General features: G+C 45.4%; 1 protein-coding gene across 1 annotated transcript; it reads left to right on the top strand.

The window, feature by feature from the left end:
- Nucleotides 1–1,557: 1,557 nt before the first annotated feature.
- Nucleotides 1,558–20,472, top strand: dpagt1 (dolichyl-phosphate (UDP-N-acetylglucosamine) N-acetylglucosaminephosphotransferase 1 (GlcNAc-1-P transferase)). Its single transcript, XM_085967847.1, has 10 exons — nt 1,558–1,683; nt 1,790–1,944; nt 3,638–3,758; nt 6,162–6,375; nt 8,440–8,586; nt 10,637–10,721; nt 13,045–13,233; nt 14,011–14,098; nt 16,075–16,230; nt 18,257–20,472. Exons 1-10 carry the CDS (start codon nt 1,630–1,632, stop codon nt 18,320–18,322), a joined length of 1,275 nt encoding a protein of 424 aa, XP_085823973.1. The 5' UTR covers nt 1,558–1,629; the 3' UTR covers nt 18,323–20,472.
- The last annotated feature ends 432 nt before the right edge of the window (nt 20,473–20,904 follow it).

The following is a 20,904-nucleotide window of genomic DNA, read 5'->3' as shown; positions in this document are numbered from 1 at the left end:
GTGAATTCAGAAGAAACTTCTTTACCCAGAGAGTGGTGAGAATGTGGAACTCGCTACCTCAGGGAGTGGTTGAAGCGAATAGTATAGATACATTTAAGGGGAGGTGAGACAACCCTATGAGGGAAAAGGAAATAGAGGGTTATGCTGATAGAGTTAGATGAGGAAAGATGGGAGGAGGCTCGAGTGGAGCATAAACGCCGGCATGGACTGGTTGGGTCGAATGGCCTGTTTCTGTGCCGTATATCCTATGTATATCAATTTTTATTATTTTTTTTATTTTTTATTCATTGATGGGATGTGGGCGTCGCTGGCTAGGCCTGCATTTAGTGCCTATCCCTAATTGCCCTTGAGAAGATGGTGGTGAGCCGCCTTCTTGAACCGCTGCAGTCCATATGGTGTAGGTACACCCACAATGCTGTTAGGAAGGGAGTTCCAGGATTTTGGCCCGGTGACAGTGAAGGAACGGCAATACAGGTCCAAGTCAGGATGGTGTGTGGCTTGGAGGGGAACTTGTAGGTGGTGATGTTCCCATGCATCTGCTGCCCTTGTCCTTCTAAGTGGTAGAGGTCGCGGGTTTGGAAGGTGCTGTTGAAGGAGCTTTGGCGAGTTGCTGCAGTGCATCTTGTAGATGGTACACACTGCAGCCACAGTGCGCCGGTGGTGGAGGGAGTGAATGTTGAAGGTGGTGGATGGAGTGCCAATCAAGCGGGCTGCTTTATCCTGAATGGTGTCGAGCTTCTTGAGTGTTGTTGGAGCTGCACTCATCCAGGCAAGTGGAGAGTATTCCATCACACTCCTGACTTGTGCCTTGTAGATGGTGGAATGGCTTTGGGGAGTCAGGAGGTGAGGCACTCGCTGCAGAATTCCCAGCCTCTGGCCTGATCTTGTAGCCACAGTATTTATATGGCTGGTCCAGTTCAGTTTCTGATCAATGGTAACCCCCAGGATGTTGATAGTGGGGGATTCAGCGATGGTTATGCCATTGAATGTCAAGGGGAGATGGTCATTGCCTGGCACTTGTGTGGTGCGAATGTTACTTGCCACTTGTCAGCCCAAGTCTGAATGTTGTCCAGGTCTTGCTGCATATGGACACGGACTGCGTCAGTATCTGACGAGTCTCGAATGGTGCTGAACAGTGTGCAATCATCAGCGAACATCCCCACTTCTGACCTTATGATGGAGGGAATTTTAAATCGGAGATTGATAGATTTCTGTTAACCAAAGGTTATTAAGGGATATGGGGCAAAGGCGGGTTTAGGTCGCAGATCAGCCATGATCTCATTGAATGGCAGAGCAGGCTCGAGGGGCTGAATGGCCTCCCCTCCTGTGTTCCTCTATTTCCTAAGACAGGCTCAGGAAACAGATAAAGAAAGGCTACAATTCCCGGCGTGCCTTCGCGCGCAGGCGCAGTTTCCGGGAGAGCCGCCGCGCATGCGCAGTTCCCGGGAGAACAGCCGCGCAGGCCCAGTTTCCGGCTGGCGGGGAGAGAGTCGCCGCGCAGGCGCAGTTTCCGGCTGGCGGGTGAGACGCCGCGCAGGCGCGCTGGGACGGCAGGCGCGCCTGCGCAGACGCCCGCCGGGGCCTACCCCTCAGGCGTCGGGCTGTCGCTGCCAGCTCGGGACCGGCGAGATGAGGCAGGACGGCCAGCTGTCAGACTCGTCAGGCTTGGGGTTGTTTTTGCAGGTAGGCCCCGACACATCCGGAATCTCACGTTTAAAAAGGTTTCCTCACTCCTCGTCAATAAAATGAGCTAAACTTTTATTTTATTCCCCCCCCCCGCCCCCCCCAGATGTCGGGCCTGCCCGCCTTCCCGCTGCTGATCAACCTGGGCTGCTCGGTGCTGGGCTTCCTGGGCACTGCCGTCCTCATCCCGGCCTTCAGGGAGCATTTCATCGCAGCCAGGCTCTATGGCATTGACCTCAACAAAAACTCCAAACAGCAGATGTGAGTATGGAGAGAAGCAAGGGCTCAAAGTGCCAGAAAAAGAAAGGGTTTGTGTCAGCCTGTGGCTCAGTGGGTAGCACCCTCTGCCTCTGAGTCAGCAGGTTGTGGGTTCACAGTCCCACTCCAGGGACTTGAACAGAGGACTGAACATCAAAATCCAGACTGACACTCTCAGTGCAGTACTGAGGGAGTGCCGCACTGTCGGAGGTGCCGTTTTTCGGATGAGACGTTAAACCGAGGCCCCGTCTGCTCTCTTATCAAAACTCTCCTAATTTTAAAGGCAGTTGAGGCCAATTCATTAAATATATTCAAGAAGGAGTTAGATATATTTCTTAAGGCTGAAGGGATCAAGGGATATGGGGAGAAAGCAGGGACAGGGTACTGAATTTGGATGATCAGCCATGATCGCATTGAATGGCGGAGCAGGCTCGAGGGGCCGAATGGCCTACTCCTGCTCCTATCTTCTATGTTTCTCTCAGGTGGACGTAAAAGATCCCATGGCGCTATTTCGAAGAAGAGCAGGGGAGTTCTCCCCGGTGTCCTGGCCAATATTTATCCCATAATCAACATCACTAAAACAGATTATCTGGTCATTATCACATTGCTGTTTGTGGGAGCTTGCTGTGCTCAAATTGGCCTCCGCGTTTCCCACATTACAACATTCACTGCACTTCAAAAGTACTTCATTGGCTGTAAAGCACTTTGAGACGTCCTGCGGTCGTGAAGGGCGCTATAGAAATGCAGGCCTTTACGTTTCCTGCTGCCAAATGACAAAAGTATTTTATTATTTCCTGACTAATCACAAAGTTGCAAGGAACTGGTATTTGTATTGACAATGAATTTCTCATCACACAACCTTTCCTAATATATATCTGTTAAACCAATTAAAGATCCAGGCTCCTTTTTAAAAATACTTTCAATGTGCACCACTCTCCTTTTAGAAAATTCTTGCATTTCTATAGCGCCTTTCATGACCTCAGGCCGTCCCAAAGCGCTTTTCAGCCAATGAAGTAGTTTTTCTTTGAAGAGTAGTCACTTGTAATGTAGGAAACGCGGCAGCCAATTTCCGCACAGCAAGCTCCCACAAACAGCAATAATGACCAGATAATCTGTTTTTTAGTGATTTTGATTGAGGGATAAATATTGGCCCCAAGACACCGGGGATAACGCCCCTGCTCTTCTTAGAAATAGTGCAATGGGATCTTCTATGTCCACCTGAGAGGGCAGACGGGGGCCTCGGTTTAGCGTCTCATCCGCAAGATGGCACCTCTTGACAGTGCAGCGGAGACCTCAGTACTGCACTAGAGTGTCAGCCCGGATTTCTGTGCTCTGGAGTGGGACTTGAACCCACAACCTTCTGACTCGGCGGCGAGGGTGCTACCAACTGAGTTATGGCTGACACTTTGCGGCAGTAACATCACGCAGCCAGCGAAATGATAGCTTTGCACCACCGGCGGCCGTACTGTTTGCCAAATTACTAAAGCAATGTACGATCAAAAGAAAACAGCGTTTCTCAAAGCAATAGGCTGTAAATTTGCTTCACGGTTAGGCAGCCAGCCCTGATCACTCTGTAAAATTGAACTTGTGCTTGGGTCAACTTGATGGCTCAGTCCAAAGCTGATTTGTTAAAGACTGACTTAATTCTGTTGCATTTCCTGCATTCCTGGTAAATTTCTGCTCGTTTGTCTCGCAGCCCAGAATCCCAAGGAGTAATTAGCGGTGTCGTCTTCCTCATCATTCTTTTCTGTTTCATCCCTGTTCCTTTCCTGCACTGCTGGGTGAAGGAGCAGTGCATCAGCTTTCCTCATGATGTGGTAAGCGATCTCCTTCCCTATCAAATAATACCCTGTCTATGGACCGCTGGTGCACCCCTCAGCTAATTTTAGTACAGTGGTTCTGATTTGGACAGCGTTACCCTGTATGTAACACACTTTAAGAGGAGTGGGTGACAGATACCTGGAATTCATACGTGATCTCCCCAGACTGACTGAGCATTTTCATTCCAACCTTAACTGACGTTTACTTTTAACATTACCTCCATTGTTAATCTCATCACTGTGAGATTAACTGCCATGTTTTCCAAAAACTATACGTGCAAGAGCTCACCTTCAATCATCTCAGCCCCAGGACATCGCTGCAGGAGCTCCTCAGGGCAGTGTCCTAGGCCCAACCATCTTCAGCTGCTTCATCAGTGACCTTCCCTCCATCATAAGGTCAGAAGTGGTGATGTTCGCACAGTGTTCAGTTCCATTCGCAACTCCTCAGATAGTGAAGTAGTCGGTGCCCGCATGGGCTGGGCTTGGGCTGATAAGTGTCAAGTAACATTCACGCCACACAAGTGCCAGGCAATAACCATCTCCAACAAGAGAGAGTCTAACCACCTCACCTTGACATTCAGCTGGATTGCCATCGCCTAATCCCCCACCATCAACATCCTGGGAGTCACCATTGACCAGAAACTTAACTGGACCAGCCACATAAATACTGTGGCAACAAGAGCAGGTCAGAGGCTGGGTATTCTGCGGCAAGTGACTCACCTTCCGACTCCCCAAAACCTTTTCACCATCTACAAGGCACAAGTCAGGAGTGTGATGGAATGCTCTCCACTTGCCTGGATGAGTGCAGCTCCAACAACACTCAAGAAGCTCGACACCATTCAGGATAAAGCAGCCCGCTTGATTAGCACCCCATCCACCACCTTAAACATTCACTCCCTCCACCACCGGCGTACCGTGGCTGCAGTGTGTACCATCTACAAGATGCACTGCAGCAACTCGCCAAGGCTTCTTCGGCAGCACCTCCCAAACCTGCAACCTCTTCCACCTCGAAGGACAAGGGCAGCAGGCGCATGGGAACACCACCACCTCCAAGTCACACACCATCCTGATTTGGAAATATATCGCCGATCCTTCATCGTCGCTGGGTCAAAATCCTGGAACTCCCTCCCTAACAGCACTGTGGGAGCACCTTCACCACACGGACTGCAGCGGTTCAAGAAGGCGGCTCACCACCACCTCCTCAAGGGCAACTAGGGATGGGCAATAAATGCTGGCCTCGCCAGCGACCCCCCACATCCCAGGAACGAATATAAAAAAGTAATCCTCCTTGGAACGAGAAAAGATCATTTGGGCCTTCGAGAATGCTCCATCCACAGACCATGGTCTCCTGTGCTCCAATTCCCAGCAATTACATTATTAAAACCAGCTCCCCTAACCTGACAGTTTTGTGCATCCACAGCTCTGATGCTGGGATAATGGAGCTGATATTAGCAATACACCGACATCGCTCTCCCACCATTCAAACATGCAGAAGTCTCGAGATCAGTTGCATCCCTTGGCATGATACTGCAGAGGTTCAGGGACCATTATGTTGCCCCCAACATTTGATTGCCCCTATCATATTTACCCTTATAACCCTCAATCCTGTCCCGAACCATAAATTGCAGCTTTTTAAAAGTGTTAATCAGCAAAGGATTAACTGGCAGTCTTATTCAATATATCCACAGCCCTGTTAGGAATAAAGTACTATTCTGCTGTTCTTGTGAAAACAGGTTTGTTCTCATTCTAAGACAAGTTTGCAGTCATTTTGGCCAAGCTTTTGGTCACCTGTCCTAATATCTCTCTCTAGCTCGGTGTCAAATTTTATCTGATTAGGCTCCTGTGAAGCCCCTTGGGACATTTTACTACATTAAAGGCGGTACATAAATGCAGGTTGTTGTCACGGCATTTGAAATCACTTATTCTTTTCACCCCTCCCAAAAAAAATCATCTTTAATAGTTTACATTGGTCTCAATAAATATCAAACCAATTGCAAACTTTCATGTTACAAAAACACAGCATGTGGAACTGACAGATTTTCCCCAAAGTGCAGTAAATTGGTGTGCCAGTGCACTGTGCCGTGAAGTGATCGGAGACACACACGTCTTACAAATCCCCACATAATGTCCAGACTCTGGTGGACTGTCCAGAAAGACCTGGAATGGAAACCCGAAACTGAGACAAGGTAGCTAAATTGCTTTAATGCACTTTCCTCGCAGTCTTCCGAAGCATCTGGCAGTAGCAGCATGAGCAGATCCTGCCTTTTCAGGGAGGTTGTGATGTGTGTCGCAAGAAAGAGAGACAAAAGCTTTTGCCGAAAGTCAGCGCAGTACAAACCTAGTATTAAAAATGTTTTTTGAGTTCATGCCGTCATTTCATTTGATCTTTTTTGCTCTCAGTTTGTGCAGTTGATTGGGGCGCTCCTTGCCATCTGCTGCATGATATTCCTGGGGTTCGCCGACGACGTCTTGAACTTGCAATGGAGACACAAGTTGCTGCTACCGAGCATGGCCTCCCTGCCCCTTCTCATGGTGTACTTTACCAACTTCGGCAATACCACGATTGTAGTGCCAAAGCCCTTTCGCATCCTTCTGGGTCTCCATTTAGACTTGGGTAAGTTCTAGAGCTTGGCGTTCACTAGCTGCTGGCAGCTTTATCATAGTTGCTGGCCAGCTAAAGGAAAATAGGAGTTTAGTTGACGTACCATCCTATTCTGTCGATAGCAAAATACTGCGGATGCTGGAAATCCGAAATAACAACAGAAAATGCTGGAAAAACTCAGCAGGCCAGGCAACGTCCGTGGAGAGAAAATAAAGTCAACATTTCGAGTCTTGACAAAGAGTTTGACTCGAAACGTTGACTCTATTTTCTCTCCACGGATGTTGCCTGGCCTGCTGAGTTTTTCCAGCATTTTCTGTTGTTATTTCCTATTCTGTCTGTTGCTTTGCGAGCAAATCATTTCTATAAGCCTGACCTGTAGTATTTTCTGGTACTAATATCTACTCCCAAGATTCTACGCTATGGCAAAATCTTATGCATGCAGCCCGCCAGCTCGGTTTCCCTCTTGTAATGTAGGCGTAGTTACACACAAACTAAGAACGGTTTTTCCTATATTAAGGAGCCGGTGCTGCTCAGTCTCTAACGACAGTAGTTACCCATCCCCCTTAACGTGTAAAACACACGAATGTGCTTACATCATGGGCCCTGAATAAGTGAGGACCAACCTGCAACATTCCCCTGTAAAAGCCTTTGTAGCGAGAGGGTTTGAGCACAGGAACAAGGATGTCTTGCCGCAGTTGCACAGGGCCTTGGTGAGACCACACCTTGAGTATTGTGTGCAGTTTTGGTCACCTTATCTGAGGAAGGATGTTCTTGCCATGGAAGGAGTTCAGCGAGGATTCACCAGGCTGATACCTGGGATGGCAGGAATGACGTATGAGGAGAGATTGGGTCGATTGGGCTTATATTCACTAGAGTTTAGAAGAATGAGAGGGGATCTCATTGAAACTTATAAAATTCTAACAGGACTAGATAGACTAGATGCAGGAAGGATGTTCCCGATGGTCGGGGAGTCCAGAACCAGGGGCCACAGTCTAAGGATAAGGGGTAAGCCATTTAGGACAGAGATGAGGAGGAATTTCTTCACCCAGGGAGTGGTGAACCTGTGGAATTCTCTACCACAGAAGGTAGTAGAGGCCAATTCATTAAATATATTCAAGAAGGAGTTGGATATATTTCTTAAGGCTAAAGGGATCAAGGGATATGGGGAGAAGAGAAGGCAGGGACAGGGTACTGAATTTGGATGATCAGCCATGATCACTTTGGATGGCGGAGCAGGCTCGAGGGGCCGAATGGCCTACTCCTGCTCCTACCTTCTATGTTTCTATGTAAACTCCCAAGTTTGTGATATCTTATGTATGTTTATTGTTTTTTTTTTAAAGTTCTCTATCAATCGCCTATTGGGCCAATCATAAACCTTAACCAGCATGTAGAGGATTAGAAGTTTGACCCACCATCAAAGCCACTTGAGTGAACCACCGTGGACCTCTGCAGGATCCGGGAATTCAGCTTATGATCTTCCAGTGGAAGGGCTCGTGAAGGGGGGAGTCGTCATTTTTCAGTAAAATCGAATGGGTCGATTTAGGATTTGAAATAGCTCAACACTGGGATTTTAAGGGAACCCATTAACTGAATATAAAATGTAGTTAGATTGCCCATTTACATTATAAATGTGGAGGCTGAAATTCCAGTGTTGAGGGTATAATAGTGAATAATAATCACAGGACATGTAATCTCAGTAAGGAAATAATGAACATGCAGAGCAATGAGGATGTGTAATGTATATGAAGAGGTTGATATTCAGCTTTTTGTTTGCTAGTTTTGGTTGCCATAGCATCACTGATGTAGTCAAGAGAAATAGTAGGCAGCCAGTGTGAAAGAGTGAAGCTTTTAATTTTCTCTCTTTTAAGTGGTATCTAGAAGTAATTGTGATCCCCAGTTAACCAGTTTTATGCGTGTATTGTACCTGCTTTCATTGGGAATTAAACTATTTTTGCAGCGTTACAAGATTTAGTTTTGTTGGGAGAGGGTGGAATCAAGACCTGATCAGATGCACGCTGGACCTGCCTAATAAATTCCTGTGTAAATGTCCGTGTCTCTCTTTTTTGTTCCTTTCAGGAATCCTGTATTATGCCTACATGGGAATGCTGGCCGTGTTCTGCACAAATGCCATCAACATTCTGGCTGGCATCAATGGCATTGAGGCTGGGCAGTCTCTGGTGATTGCCATGTCCATCATCGTTTTCAATTTAATAGAGTTAAATGGTAAGTTTTTTTTATTCATTCGTGGGATTGGTGGTGGGGGGGGGGGGTCGCTGGCAAGGCCTTTATTGCCCATTCCCAATTTCCCTTGAGAAGGTGGTGGTGAGCCGCCTTATATAACTGAGTGTCTCGCTAGGTCATTTCAGAGGGCACAGTTAAGAGTCAACCACATTGCTGTGGGTCTGGAGTCACATGTAGGCCCAGACCAAGACGGCAGATTTCCTTCCCTAAAGGAGATGAGTTTTTCTGACAAACCATTAGTTTTATCATGCCAGCTTTATTTAATTGGTTGAATTTAAATTCCCCAGCTGCCGTGGTGGGATTTGAACTCGTATCTCCAGATCATTAGTGCGGGCCTCTGGGTTACTAGTCCAGTTACATAACCAGTATGCTGCCATACCCCGATAAGACCACCATGGTGCTTGGATCTTGCAGCTCACACTCCTTAAGATTGAAAGCTTTCATTTTATCGCATTTGTGTTGCTTTACCCGCTCTCAGTGGCTTGTTCTGATGATGTCACGACCCTCGACCCCTATACTCATTGGTTCAGCTTATGACATCACCCAGTGGAAATGCTCATGTGAAAGAGGGGACCGTCATGTTCCAGTAAAATTGGAGGTATCAATTTAGGATATGAAATACCTTAACAGGGATTTTAAGGGAACCCGTTAACTGAATATTGGAGATTCATGGGGAAAGGTTAATTTATTTTACGAAGGACTTCTTCCCATGCCAAACACCACCTGTGCTGGTGCGAGAGTCAGTCAGTAAGCAACTCCCAGATCGCCAATGCTGCTTTTCAGCTATCCACTAATTGGCACAACAGAGATTCTCCCTTCAGTTTGTCTCCACTCCCTGCGGAGGATACCAGCCTGCATTTGGCACCCTCCTGCTGAGAATAGCGGGGTGGGGTGGGGGGGTGAAGCCTGGATCGATTCTTCAATTTTATTGGCAAGACGATGCCCGCCCCCTCTTATCATGCGAGCAATTCCTCTAAATGATGTCGGATGCTGAACAAATGAGGTGTGTCCAGGATATCATGAACCTCAGAGTTCCACGCATTAATGGTCCATGTCACCTAATGTTGGTCCTTTATATTATTCTAATAGGTTAAATACATAATGTATTCCTAAGGCTATTTTTGTTTTGATTTGTTTTCTAACTTTGATTTCTCTGAAATAATAGCTGAAAAGTACTTCAGGCGCAAAGTTTAAAAAGTAGTTTCTGCTCCTTGTAACCTGATTTGATGTAGTGGGTTACGAATCTAGCGAAGACTGTAGGGATGAAATAAAACGAGTTTAGGCATTCGCAAGTCAGTTCCTGGTGGGCACAGGCGTACAGTGCGAAACTGACCATAATTGGACACTAAATTGGTACATCGCTTAGAGACGTTATAAGGAAGGTGGGTGCACACTGGGTCCTCTTCAGAATGCAGGGACATTGCTCTCCTGCTGACTGCTGTACCTGACCTGAAGATGTTTGATGTTGACAGCAGGAGACAAAAGTGGGGAAAGTGTTGCATTCCCCAGCACTGACATCCTTCACACTCAGCCCAATTTACGCACAGCCAGCTCCCACTAGGAGCAACGTGATAATGGCCAGATCATTTATTTTTTTTAAGTTGTTTATTGATATTGGCCAGGCCACCCATGGCCAAATATCCTGTCAACAATTACTGTATGGGCTTGTGTCTGGAGATTATCCATGTGGGTGAGCTAATGGAGGCTATCTGACACCCATGTAAGCGGACCCCAACACGAGTTGGTAGAACAGGCCCGAGGGGCTGAATGGCCTACTCCTGTTCCTGTGAGTTTGTAGTCTCAGCAGGGGGAGACTAGGAATTGTTTTTTTGAAAATGTGATGAGTAGAGATTTTTTCTTTTAAGAGCGGCAGAAAACCGGCACCTTTTAACTGGGAATTGGTGTAGAGCATAAGGAAGGAAAATAAACTTAAAGTGAAGGAATAAAGCAACAAAATACAACTGTTCTTGGAGATGGTACCCTCTTGCCTATGTGGTAAATATTAACCAGTCTGTTTGTTTTCCTCTTTTAGGTGACTACAAGGATGACCACATATTCTCCTTATACTTCATGATACCCTTTTTCTTCACCACTTTAGGACTGCTGTACCACAACTGGTACGATAACTTTTTACATTTCTGCTGTTTGTACCTCAGGCAGTCAACACCAGGTACAGGTGCACTGATCCATGCAGGTACCCGCTTACCTGGAGTCCGTTGCACTGAGGTTTGCATTGTAGTTTTCTTTTTCCTGTGCATTAGAGATAGGAAACATTCTATCATTGAAATGTACAGCAAACAGACACAGTTCCAAAGGGAACTTGAAGGAGCAGGAGGGAGGGGGGGGGGGGAACATTTGCAAACAAAATATGTGAAGAGAGAGAAACCGAGTTAACGTTTCAGGTTGCTGACCTTTTGTCAGAAGTTCTGAAACGTTAATGTTTCTCCACAGAAGCTGCCTGATCTGCTGAGTATTTCCAGCAGTTTCTGTTTATATTTCAGATTTCCAGCATCCGCAGTGTTTTGCTTTTGTTACAAACAAAATGTGCGAGCTGGTGACCAACAGAGCAATAGGATGGGGGGTTGATTCTTGCAGTTCCTTATACAGGAAACTTTCGATTAACCGGCCCCTAAATAACCGGAAATGTCAGTTAACCGGCAAAATTCAGGAGTAGGTTCAGGTAACTTTTTTTACTTTTATTACTTTTTTTTACTCCATTTCTGGCTGTGCAAGGGTGTGGCTGCAGCTGTTGCTAAGCTACAGAGACGCTTGCAACTTGTGCCCATTGTTCTGAAGCTGTTCAGGGTTTGTTGCTTTATACGGAGCTCTGAGCTCCGTATCTTTTACTATAGCGTTCGGTTATCCGGAATTGTTGATGAACCGGCACCACGTCGGTCCCGTCCGTGCCGGATAACAGAAAGTTTCCTGTACATCGAATTGCTGGCACCAAATTACATAGAAATTACAGCACAGAAACGGGCCATTCGGCCCAATTGGTCCGTGCCGGTGTTTATGCTCCACACGAGCCTCCTCCCACCCTACTTCATCTCACCCTATCAGCAGAACCACCTATTCCTTTCTCCCTCATGTACTTCTCTAGCTTCACCTTAAAGGCATCTATGCTACTCGCCTCAGCCACTCCCTGTGGTAACAAGTTCCACATTCTCACCACTCGCTGGCCAAAGAGAAGTTTCTCCTGAATTCATTCTTGGATTTATTGGTGACTATCTTATATTTATGGCTCCTTGTTCTGGACTCCCCACAAATTTGACAGTGAAATAATTCACTTGAAGCTAGTTATTACAGTCCTCAAAGGGGTGGGGGGGAGCTACTGTGGCCAACACCTAAAATTCCATTAGAGTGTATATCTCTTGTGCTACAAGGAATGTATTATATAGAGCAGTGGTTTTCAAGCTTTTTTGTGTAAGGATATCCTTGCAAGCATTGATGCAATCTTGGGGACCCCCATCTTAACTTCATTAAAAAGTGTCGGCTTCCCAAAGGACAGCTATGCTAGCTTTGCAGAAAACATAGAAAAATAGGAGCAGGAGTCGGCCATTCGGCCCTTCGAGCCTGCTCCGCCATTCAATATGATCATGGCTGATCCTCTATCTTCAATACCATATTCCCGCTCCCTCCCCATACCCCTTGATGCCTTTTGTGTCTAGAAATCTATCTATCTCCTCCTTAAATATATTCAGTGACTTGGCCTCCACAGCCTTCTGTGGTAGAGAATTCCACAGGTTCACCACCCTCTGAGTGAAGAAATTCCTCCTCATCTCAGTCCTAAATGTCATACCCCGTAACCCGAGACTGTGACCCCTCGTTCTAGACCCCCCAGCCAGGGGAAACATCCTCCCTGCATCCAGTCTGTCTAGCCCTGTCAGAATGTTATACGTTTCAATGAGATCGCCTCTCATTCTTCTAAACGCTAGAGAATACAGGCCTAGTCGACCCAATCTCTCCTCATACGACAGTCCTGCCATCCCAGGAATCAGTCTGGTGAACCTGCGCTGCACTCCCTCTACGGCAAGTATATCCTTTCTTAGGTAAGGAGACCAAAACTGCACACACTACTCCAGGTGTGGTGTCACCTTTATCAGCATTATTTTACGTCAAAGGAAACTTGATTATGCGGTCACTGCATGCACACAGCGGCAGAAAGTAGGCGTAGGCAGTCGAATTCATAGAAACATAGAAGATAGGAGTAGGCCATTTGGCCCCTCGAGCCTGCTCCACCATTCAATGCGATCATGGCTGATCATCCAAATTCACTGCCCTGTCCCTGCTTTCTCCCCATATCCCTTGATCCCCATGGAAACATAGAAGATAGGAATTCCTTACTCCACTGTGGTTTATTCTTTCTGCTGAAAGTTTGGGGCTGTGCCACAATTTGTTGGGGCAAAGCCATTTTGATCTGTACTCCTTCATGTGCTGCAGGTATCCGTCTCGCGCCTTTGTGGGCGACACATTCTGTTACTTTGCGGGAATGACGTTCGCCGTGGTCGGGATCCTTGGCCACTTCAGTAAGACCATGATGCTGTTCTTCATCCCTCAGACGCTGAACTTCCTTTACTCGGTGCCTCAGCTCTTCCATATCGTTCCGTGCCCACGCCACCGAATACCGAGGTACGCCCGATCTACCACGTGCTTTTTAAAAAAAAAAAAAAAAAAATTTTTTAAATCGGGGCGAGTCTCTTTGCTTCCCGGCCAATGCGCTATCTCTGATGGAGGGAGCAAATGGGCAACCTGCTCCCAGACCTTGTCAGTCAGTTGCTAAAAGTAAAATAAATTGAGCCCAGTGGGGAGATACTTTATCAACGAGAACTAAACATGTGCAAGAGCATTGTCAGTGTGTGATGTTAATCTTGAAATATTGAAACCTGGTGGGGAGGGATGTTGAAGGGTTTCCTGCCCGTTTAACCCTGAAGCAGTCTTGGATGCTGTGTATGAAAATGTCTACAACTAGTCCTTATACAGGAAACTTTGGTTTATCCGGAGGTTATATGTCCGGAATACTCGATCTAACGGCAAAAATCAGGAGCCGTTTTCTATAAGTTTTTTTTAGTTCTCGTTGCTTTTTTTTTCCCAGTCAGGCACTGCAAGGTCTGTAGCTATAGCAACAGCTTCAGCTAGAGACGCTTGCAGCTGCAGCCGACTCTTTTGAAGCTGTTAAGCAACAGGGTTTGTTGATTCACACAGAGCTTTTCAGTTCCGTATGTTTCAACATTATGCTGGTATGTCCGGCACTTTTGATGGTACGGCACCAGCTCGGTCCCGTCAGTGCTGGATATCAGAAAGTTTCCTGTATCGCACATTTAGTATAAGTAATTTCTGCCAGAAAACCGTGCATAAACAGTAATCATGTTTGGTTTTTTTTTCTTCCTTCTTTGGTTCCACACCCAGACTAGATCCTAGTACTGGAAAGCTGGGCATGAGTTACTCGAAATTCAAAACTAAGGATTTGCCTATACTTGGAGACTTAATATTAAAGGTACTTGTTTTATTTGAAACTAGTGAGCTTCTTGTGGCCTTGGACAGAACAGAATGTCTTTTACCTGAGTTTGTTATTATGGTCCGAGCAAGGCTACAGTACCATCTCTTGGAGCAAGTAAATTAACAGGCGTTCATGTCATACTGTTTTTTTTGAGAGAGTGCAACATCAGCCCTGGAGGAAATATAACAGGCGTTACCCATTGATTTAAGAACATAAGAACATACAAATTAGGAGCAGGAGTCGGCCATACGGCCCCTCGAGCCTGTTCCGCCATTCAATAAGATCATGGCTGATCTTCGACCTCAACTCCACTTTCCCGCCCTATCCCCATATCCCTTGATTCCCCCAAAAATCTCTCGATCTCAGCCTTGAATATACTCAACGACTGAGCAGCCACAGCCCCTGGGGCAGAGAATTCTAAAGATTCACCACCCTCCGAGTGAAGAAATTTCTCCACATTTCATCCTATATGGCCGACCCCTTCTCCTGAGACTATGACCTATAGTTCTAGACTCTCCAGCCTCTCAGCCATCTACCTTGTCAAGCCCTCTCAGAACCTTATACGTTTCAATGAGATCACCTCTCATTCTTCTAAACTCCAGAGAGCATTGGCCCAATCTACTCAATCTCTCCTCATAGGACAGCCCTCTCATCCCAGGAATCAATTTCAGTGTACTGGGGTGGGCAGCGGTACCAACACAAAAGACTTAAATATATTGGAGATGTTTCTATCCTTGTGCGCACACATTCTCCATTTTTTTGAGTTCTCTGCTGCAGACTGCACAGCCATATTGTCAGCAGGAGGTGTGCTTTTTGCATGGGGAGGGAGGAACTGATTCTCTGCTTAAAACCGAGCCAGGAGTGCTTTGGATACACAGCTCTCTGCTGCTGGCTTGCCTTGCATCCAATTTTCGATTGCGCACCTGGTCTAGTTCCTTTGCAAGTTTTTACTTTAGAACGAAATGAGTTTCCTTATAACACATTCAGGCAGAGATGCAGTGACATCAAGCCCATGGTCGCTTCTGGTCAAATCGTGTCAGTCAAATGTAGGAGTTGTCGCACCTGCCTGAGATCTGCATTCAACAAATAAAAAGAACAACAACAGCCTTCCACAAACTCCACCTTTACACAGCCAACAATAACAGGGTGGAGTGTTTGTTAGGTGTCTGAAGTGCAGTGACTGTCATTGTAAGTGAAGTGTTTGAGATGTGATGAGGTGCTTTATAAATATATAAGTTCTTTTCTGATTAAATCTAAAGTAACTTCATTTTCCCTCTTCTGAGTTGGAGTCCTCTGGTTACAGTTTTTGTAGTTAGGTGAAACAATTTATTGAAGTTAATTTTATCTGTACTATCTCTATCTACCAACTGTTGCCAGGTTTCTCTTTGTAGAAGGTGCTTTTGTCCTATAATTCAGACCTAGAGCTGTAAATCTCTCTTCTTCTGATTTCACTTTGTTTAATTCGAGAAAAAAAATCCAATTCACAAATACTGACCTGTGACAGGGCTGTTCGCACTAAAGTGATTTTGTTGTAAATTGTCAGTGTTTAAAATAAGAAGCAAAGAAGAAATAAAAATCTACTCTGAAAATGAGTGCAAGTTTATGCTCCGTCAGAGAGTGGCCAAATCGACACAAGGCACCTTTCTTGATGGGAGCACAAGTCAATCAGACCTGTTCTGCACCTCTGACAAGCCAATCACAGAGACCAGGTCATCAGCCCAAGGTGATGTGGAGGGAAATCTTTTTTTTTTGTTCCTGGGTTGTGGGCATTGCCGGCGAGGCCAGCATTTATTGGCCATCCCTAATTGCCCTGGAGAAGGTGGTGGTGAGCCGCCATCTTGAACCGCTGCTGTCCGTGAGGTGAAGGTGCTCCCGCAGTGCTGTTAGGGAGGGAGTTCCGGGATCTTGAAATAAGTTGGGAAAGAATGAAAGCTGTTGACTTTGGGAATGAAAGCTAACGCTGTTTCTTGTAGGTGGCTGACAAATTCTGGCTGGTGGAGGTGAACCGAGGAATTGGAGAAGGCAACGAATACACAGAGTGCAACAACCTCACTCTGATTAACTTTGTAATAAAGCTGATAGGCCCAACACATGAGAGAACCCTGACCATTATACTTCTGCTGATCCAGGTGAGACCTGATTTTTAAAATTTGTTCCTGGGATGTGGGCGTCGCTGGCAAGGCCAGCATTTATTGCCCATCCCTAGTTGCCCTTGAGAAGGCGGTGGTGAGCCACCTTGAACCGCTGCAGTCCGTGTGGTGAAGGTGCTCCCACAGTGCTGTTAGATAGGGGGTTCCAGGATTTTGACCCAGCGACAATGAAGGAACAGCGCTATATTTCCAAGCCAGGATGGTGTGGAACTTGGAGGTGGTGATGTTCCCATGCGCCTGCTGCCCTTGTCCTTCTAGGTGGTGGAGGTCGCGGGTTTTGGAGGTGCTGTCGAAGAAGACATGACGAGTTGCTGCAGTGCATCTTGTAGATGGTACACACTGCAACCACAGTGAAACGCTGGTGCAGGGAGTGAATGTTTAAGGTGGTGGATGGGCTGCAGGCAGCAAAACCTTTGCACCCAGTTACACCGGGACACTCAATAAACTCACTGAAAGAGCAGCTGAAAGATATTAGAACATAAGAACATAAGAAATAGGAGCAGGAGTAGGCCAATCGGCCCCTCGAGCCTGCTCCACCATTCAATAAGATCATGGCTGATCTGATCCTAACCGCCAATCCACTATCACAGAACCATCTCCTGAATCTAACAGAATTAGACACACGAAATAGGAGCAGGATCAGGCTACACGGCCCCTGGGCCCGCTCCGCTACCCACAGGGCCATGACCGATCCGAACCTAGACTCATGTCCAAATTCCTGCCCGCTCCCCGTAACCCTTAATTCCCTTTACTTCTAGGAAATTGTCTATTTCTGTTTTAAATTTATGTAATGATGTAGCTTCTACAGCTTTTTGGGGCAGCATATTCCATGGACCTACCACCCTCTTGAGTGAAGTAGTTCCTCCTCATCTCAGTTTTGAAAGAGCAGCCCCTTATTCTAAGACTATGCCCCCTAGTTCTAGTTTCACCCATCACCGGGAACATCTTCCCTGCATCCACCCGATCCAACCCCTTCACAATCTTATATGTTTCAATAAGATCGCCTCTCATTCTTCTGAACTCCAATGAGTAGAGTCCCAATCTACTCAACCTCTCCTCATATGTCCTAAGTTACTTTAGACTACAGTAGATGGTTCTTACAATTTCACTGTATTTCCTTCTGAGTTAAATTATTTTTAAATAGCTAGAGGTAGCTGTGTCTGCTTCAAAAAATGTAGATCTTGTGACCCGAGATCCCTAACAAAAGCCCAATGCTTCCTATTCACCATGGCCACTGTAAGTGGAGCAGGGTTTCCATTCAAGTTTTGAAGAAGGGTTTCAACCCGAAACGTCAACTCAAATTTCTCTCCACGGATGTTGCCTGACCTGCTGAGTTTTTCCAGCATTCTCTGTTGTTATTTTTTTTTTCCATTCACGTAACTGGCTTTAGAACAGGAGGATGGAAATCAACCTGTTGCAGAATCAGTAATGCTTGGCTGCAGTAATGCCCAATGAGCCACTGTGCATGTGGTGTGAGTGCTGGTAGGTAAAGTTCTTAATGTTTTTGCCTCCAGTGTTAAGATCGGGTCTAGCATACTGAGCAAATCTTCCTGTACTCCTCTTCCTCTGTGTACCTTAGCCCCAACCTCAAGAGCCTCCTCTCCACCAGTGTGGATTATTCCGTTTCTTCCACCAGCTTAATCTTGTGTTTTCGAACAGGTTTCCCGTGGACAGTAATGTTCCATTGAACCATGCCCCTATGATCTTACCAAAAACTATTCCAAATTGGATTTTATGTAGCATGTTTGCAGTCACTGGAGAGAAGATATTTGTGTCCTGACTCAGGACTGAATCCAGCTGTCAGGAAGTAGAAGGATAGCATGCTTAATCTACTGTAGCATTTAGTCACAATTTGACTGAGTGTTAATGCAAAATTTGATCAAATCTACAAGGAATTAGACAGTATAAATTAAGAGATCATGGAGGATAGGAATTAAATCAATCTGACTTTTGTTTCTTCTGTGTTTTTAACCTCCTATTTGTCTTCCTTTCCCCCCCATCCCAGGTCACCGGAAGTATGTTTGCTTTCATGGTCCGCTATCACCTGGTCCGCTGGTTTTATGATGTCTGATTCTTATTCGCAAATACTTGAGGCACAGTATGGGTTATTCCTGTGGTGGGGGTAGTATTTTTCTCTTTCCCCCCACCCCCTCCACCCTTCTAGCTCACAGGACACTGGATTGTCGATCACTGCCCTGGATGGTTGTGCTTTTTGTCTTTTTTTTAAAAACATCTGTTGTTTTTGCACTTCATTGTTAAATAATGTAACTGAAGATTAAGTTTGTAGATTTTTGGCTTAATTTGAAATTCCAGGAATCAAATGATGGAATAGGGAATGTACAGTCAAACTTTTTTTTTTACTTTTTAAGGGATCGCTTGAAGTAATAAGGTGACTGTGTATTTCCTCCAGTTTGGGTGGGGACACTTTAAATTCTGTGTAAATTTTCCTTGAACCATGTACTTCATTGTATTGCACACATCATTGCTGTATATCCCTCTAGAACCTGGTGCAATATTTAAGGACATTTGTCTGTTTTACAGTATGTAGGAACCTTTGAATACCTTAAGTCAGAGAACCGTATCTTCATTTCAAGACTATTTGCCACCTTCAAATGTCTTTAGTTCTAGAGATTCTGAACTCTAATATGCAGTGAGGCAGCGTGAAATCACTCGCGCTCCTGTATCATTCCAATTCCCTATGTGTAGACATGGAAGCTTGGCATTTTCATCTCATTACATCCATAAAATATCCTTTCCAATTCTGCGTTAACCTGTTCGGATTTAAATAACGAATGACGTCTGTAATTGTTCATGTACTGGATCTTCAGTGGGACAAATACTTTGAGAGCTTATCAGAGCAGTCATCACTCTGTCTTGGAGGCAGGCAGTACACTGGCAGTAAGTGAATAGAAAGCCCGTTGATGTACCTGAGCCTCCTCCCAAAGATCCTGCAGTTTGAAACTTTGAATAAGGTGTAATAGTGTGACCGAATGTTAAAATGACTTGCTTACCAATAACTACAAGTAATATCAAAGGGCAAGCATGCCGACTTGTGCAATAAGAGACATGCATTTTAAAACTGTAACTAAAGTATAGAATCAAACTGTGCTTGGAGGGGGGGGGGGGGGGGGGGGGAGAATCAGACAGTGCGATCTGGTTAGATCACATGTTCCCCAGTGGCCATTAAAAGTGTAACTGCAGTCAAAGGGTACCGATGGCCAAGCAGCTCCTACAAAGTGGTTTGTACATTTAAAAGTAAAAGATGTGGCTTTCCCACCAGCCACTTGCTGTTAGCAGGCAGTACCCTGGCAGACTGTTGCCAAGGTTAAAAATCCAAAGAAATGACTTACAACTTAAACAAAAATACTGCAGATGCTGGAAATCTGAAATAACAACAGAAAATGGTGGATTCTCTCGACATCTGTGGAGAGAGAAACAGAGTTAACATTTCAGGTCGGTGATTGACGTGAAACGTTAACTCTCTATCTCGCTACAGATGCTGCCTGACCGGCTGCGCGTTAACAGCATTTTCTGTTTTTATTGCTGTCATTTAAGTTGATTTTTTTTTAAGAGACTGCTGTAGATGGAGACTGGGAGCGTATACAAGAGCCAACCACAGTGCATGAAGCCCTAAGAAATTCAGCTGTGAAATATTACTGGCATGCTTCAAAAGATATAATTTATTTCTAACACTTTGGAATTCAAATCAAGACTCAAGCAACTGATTGACACAATGTAATATTTTTGTGCATTTTCAATCTTGGTAGAATTTTACTTTCCTCGGTTACACACTAATAACTTAACTTGGCAGCATTTATTTAATCTAATATTGGATGAGAAGCAGAAATCCCGTTGTCTGGATATTTTGAGTCGGAGAGGGAGACTCCGCTGTGAAGATGAGCTGTTGCAGGCTATGCACGTGGCCACTGAAATGAATCTGCTGTTCAGAAGTCCTTCGTGTGAAGAGTTCACACTTTGTTAAATTGCTGTTGCCCTGGTGCGACCTTGATTCTATGCTTGGTAACTGGAAAGATTAATGAATGAATAATTGAATAAAGTGAAGTGCAAGAGCATATTGCTTTTTTATAAAAGAAAATACATTGTGTATATATGTGTACAATTGAGACTGAGAGATACTCTGGAATTTGACTTGATAATATAAATGAAAACATGGGTTTGAGAATTGTGACCTCTGCATCTAAATAAAATCTTTAAAGAATATAGCTTAAGTACACTGGCTGTATATCACAAGCATGCATAGCAAATTCAAAATGGGACCTTTTTTATCGTGCTATATGCAGTGAGACACTAATGAATATTAAGTGTGCTTTGTTCTGGTTCAAAGAAAGACTTGCATTTATATAGCGCCTTTCACGACCGCAGGTTATCCCAAAGTGCTTTGCAGCCAATGAAGTACTGTTGTAACATAGAAAACACTAACCAATTTGCACAGAGCAAGGTTCCACAAAGAGCGATGTGATAACCATAATCTGTTTCAGTGATGTTGGTTGAGGGATAAATATTGGCTGTTAAACCGGGGGGGGGGGGAGAACGCCCCTGCTCCTCTTCTAAACAGTGCCATGGGATCTTTTGCGCCCACCTGCGAGGGTAGACGGGCCCCGGTTTAATATCTCCTCTGGCAGTGCAGCACTC

The sequence above is a fragment of the Somniosus microcephalus genome, chromosome 26 (genome assembly GCF_052327205.1).
Source record: "Somniosus microcephalus isolate GS21.2 chromosome 26, FLI_Smic_1.0, whole genome shotgun sequence".
In the NCBI taxonomy this organism is placed as follows: domain Eukaryota; kingdom Metazoa; phylum Chordata; class Chondrichthyes; order Squaliformes; family Somniosidae; genus Somniosus; species Somniosus microcephalus.
The sequence above is the reverse complement of the archived record's forward strand: the minus strand, read 5'-3'. Positions and strand labels throughout refer to the sequence as shown.

Excerpts from the sequence above, each read along its gene's own strand:
- dpagt1 (XM_085967847.1), top strand. The coding sequence starts at position 1,630 with ATGAGGCAGGACGGCCAGCTGTCAGACTCGTCAGGCTTGGGGTTGTTT. Across the intron at positions 1,684-1,789 it reads GCTTGGGGTTGTTTTTGCAG|ATGTCGGGCCTGCCCGCCTT; the intron begins GTAGGCCCCGAC and ends CGCCCCCCCCAG. Across the intron at positions 16,231-18,256 it reads TTATACTTCTGCTGATCCAG|GTCACCGGAAGTATGTTTGC; the intron begins GTGAGACCTGAT and ends CCCCCATCCCAG.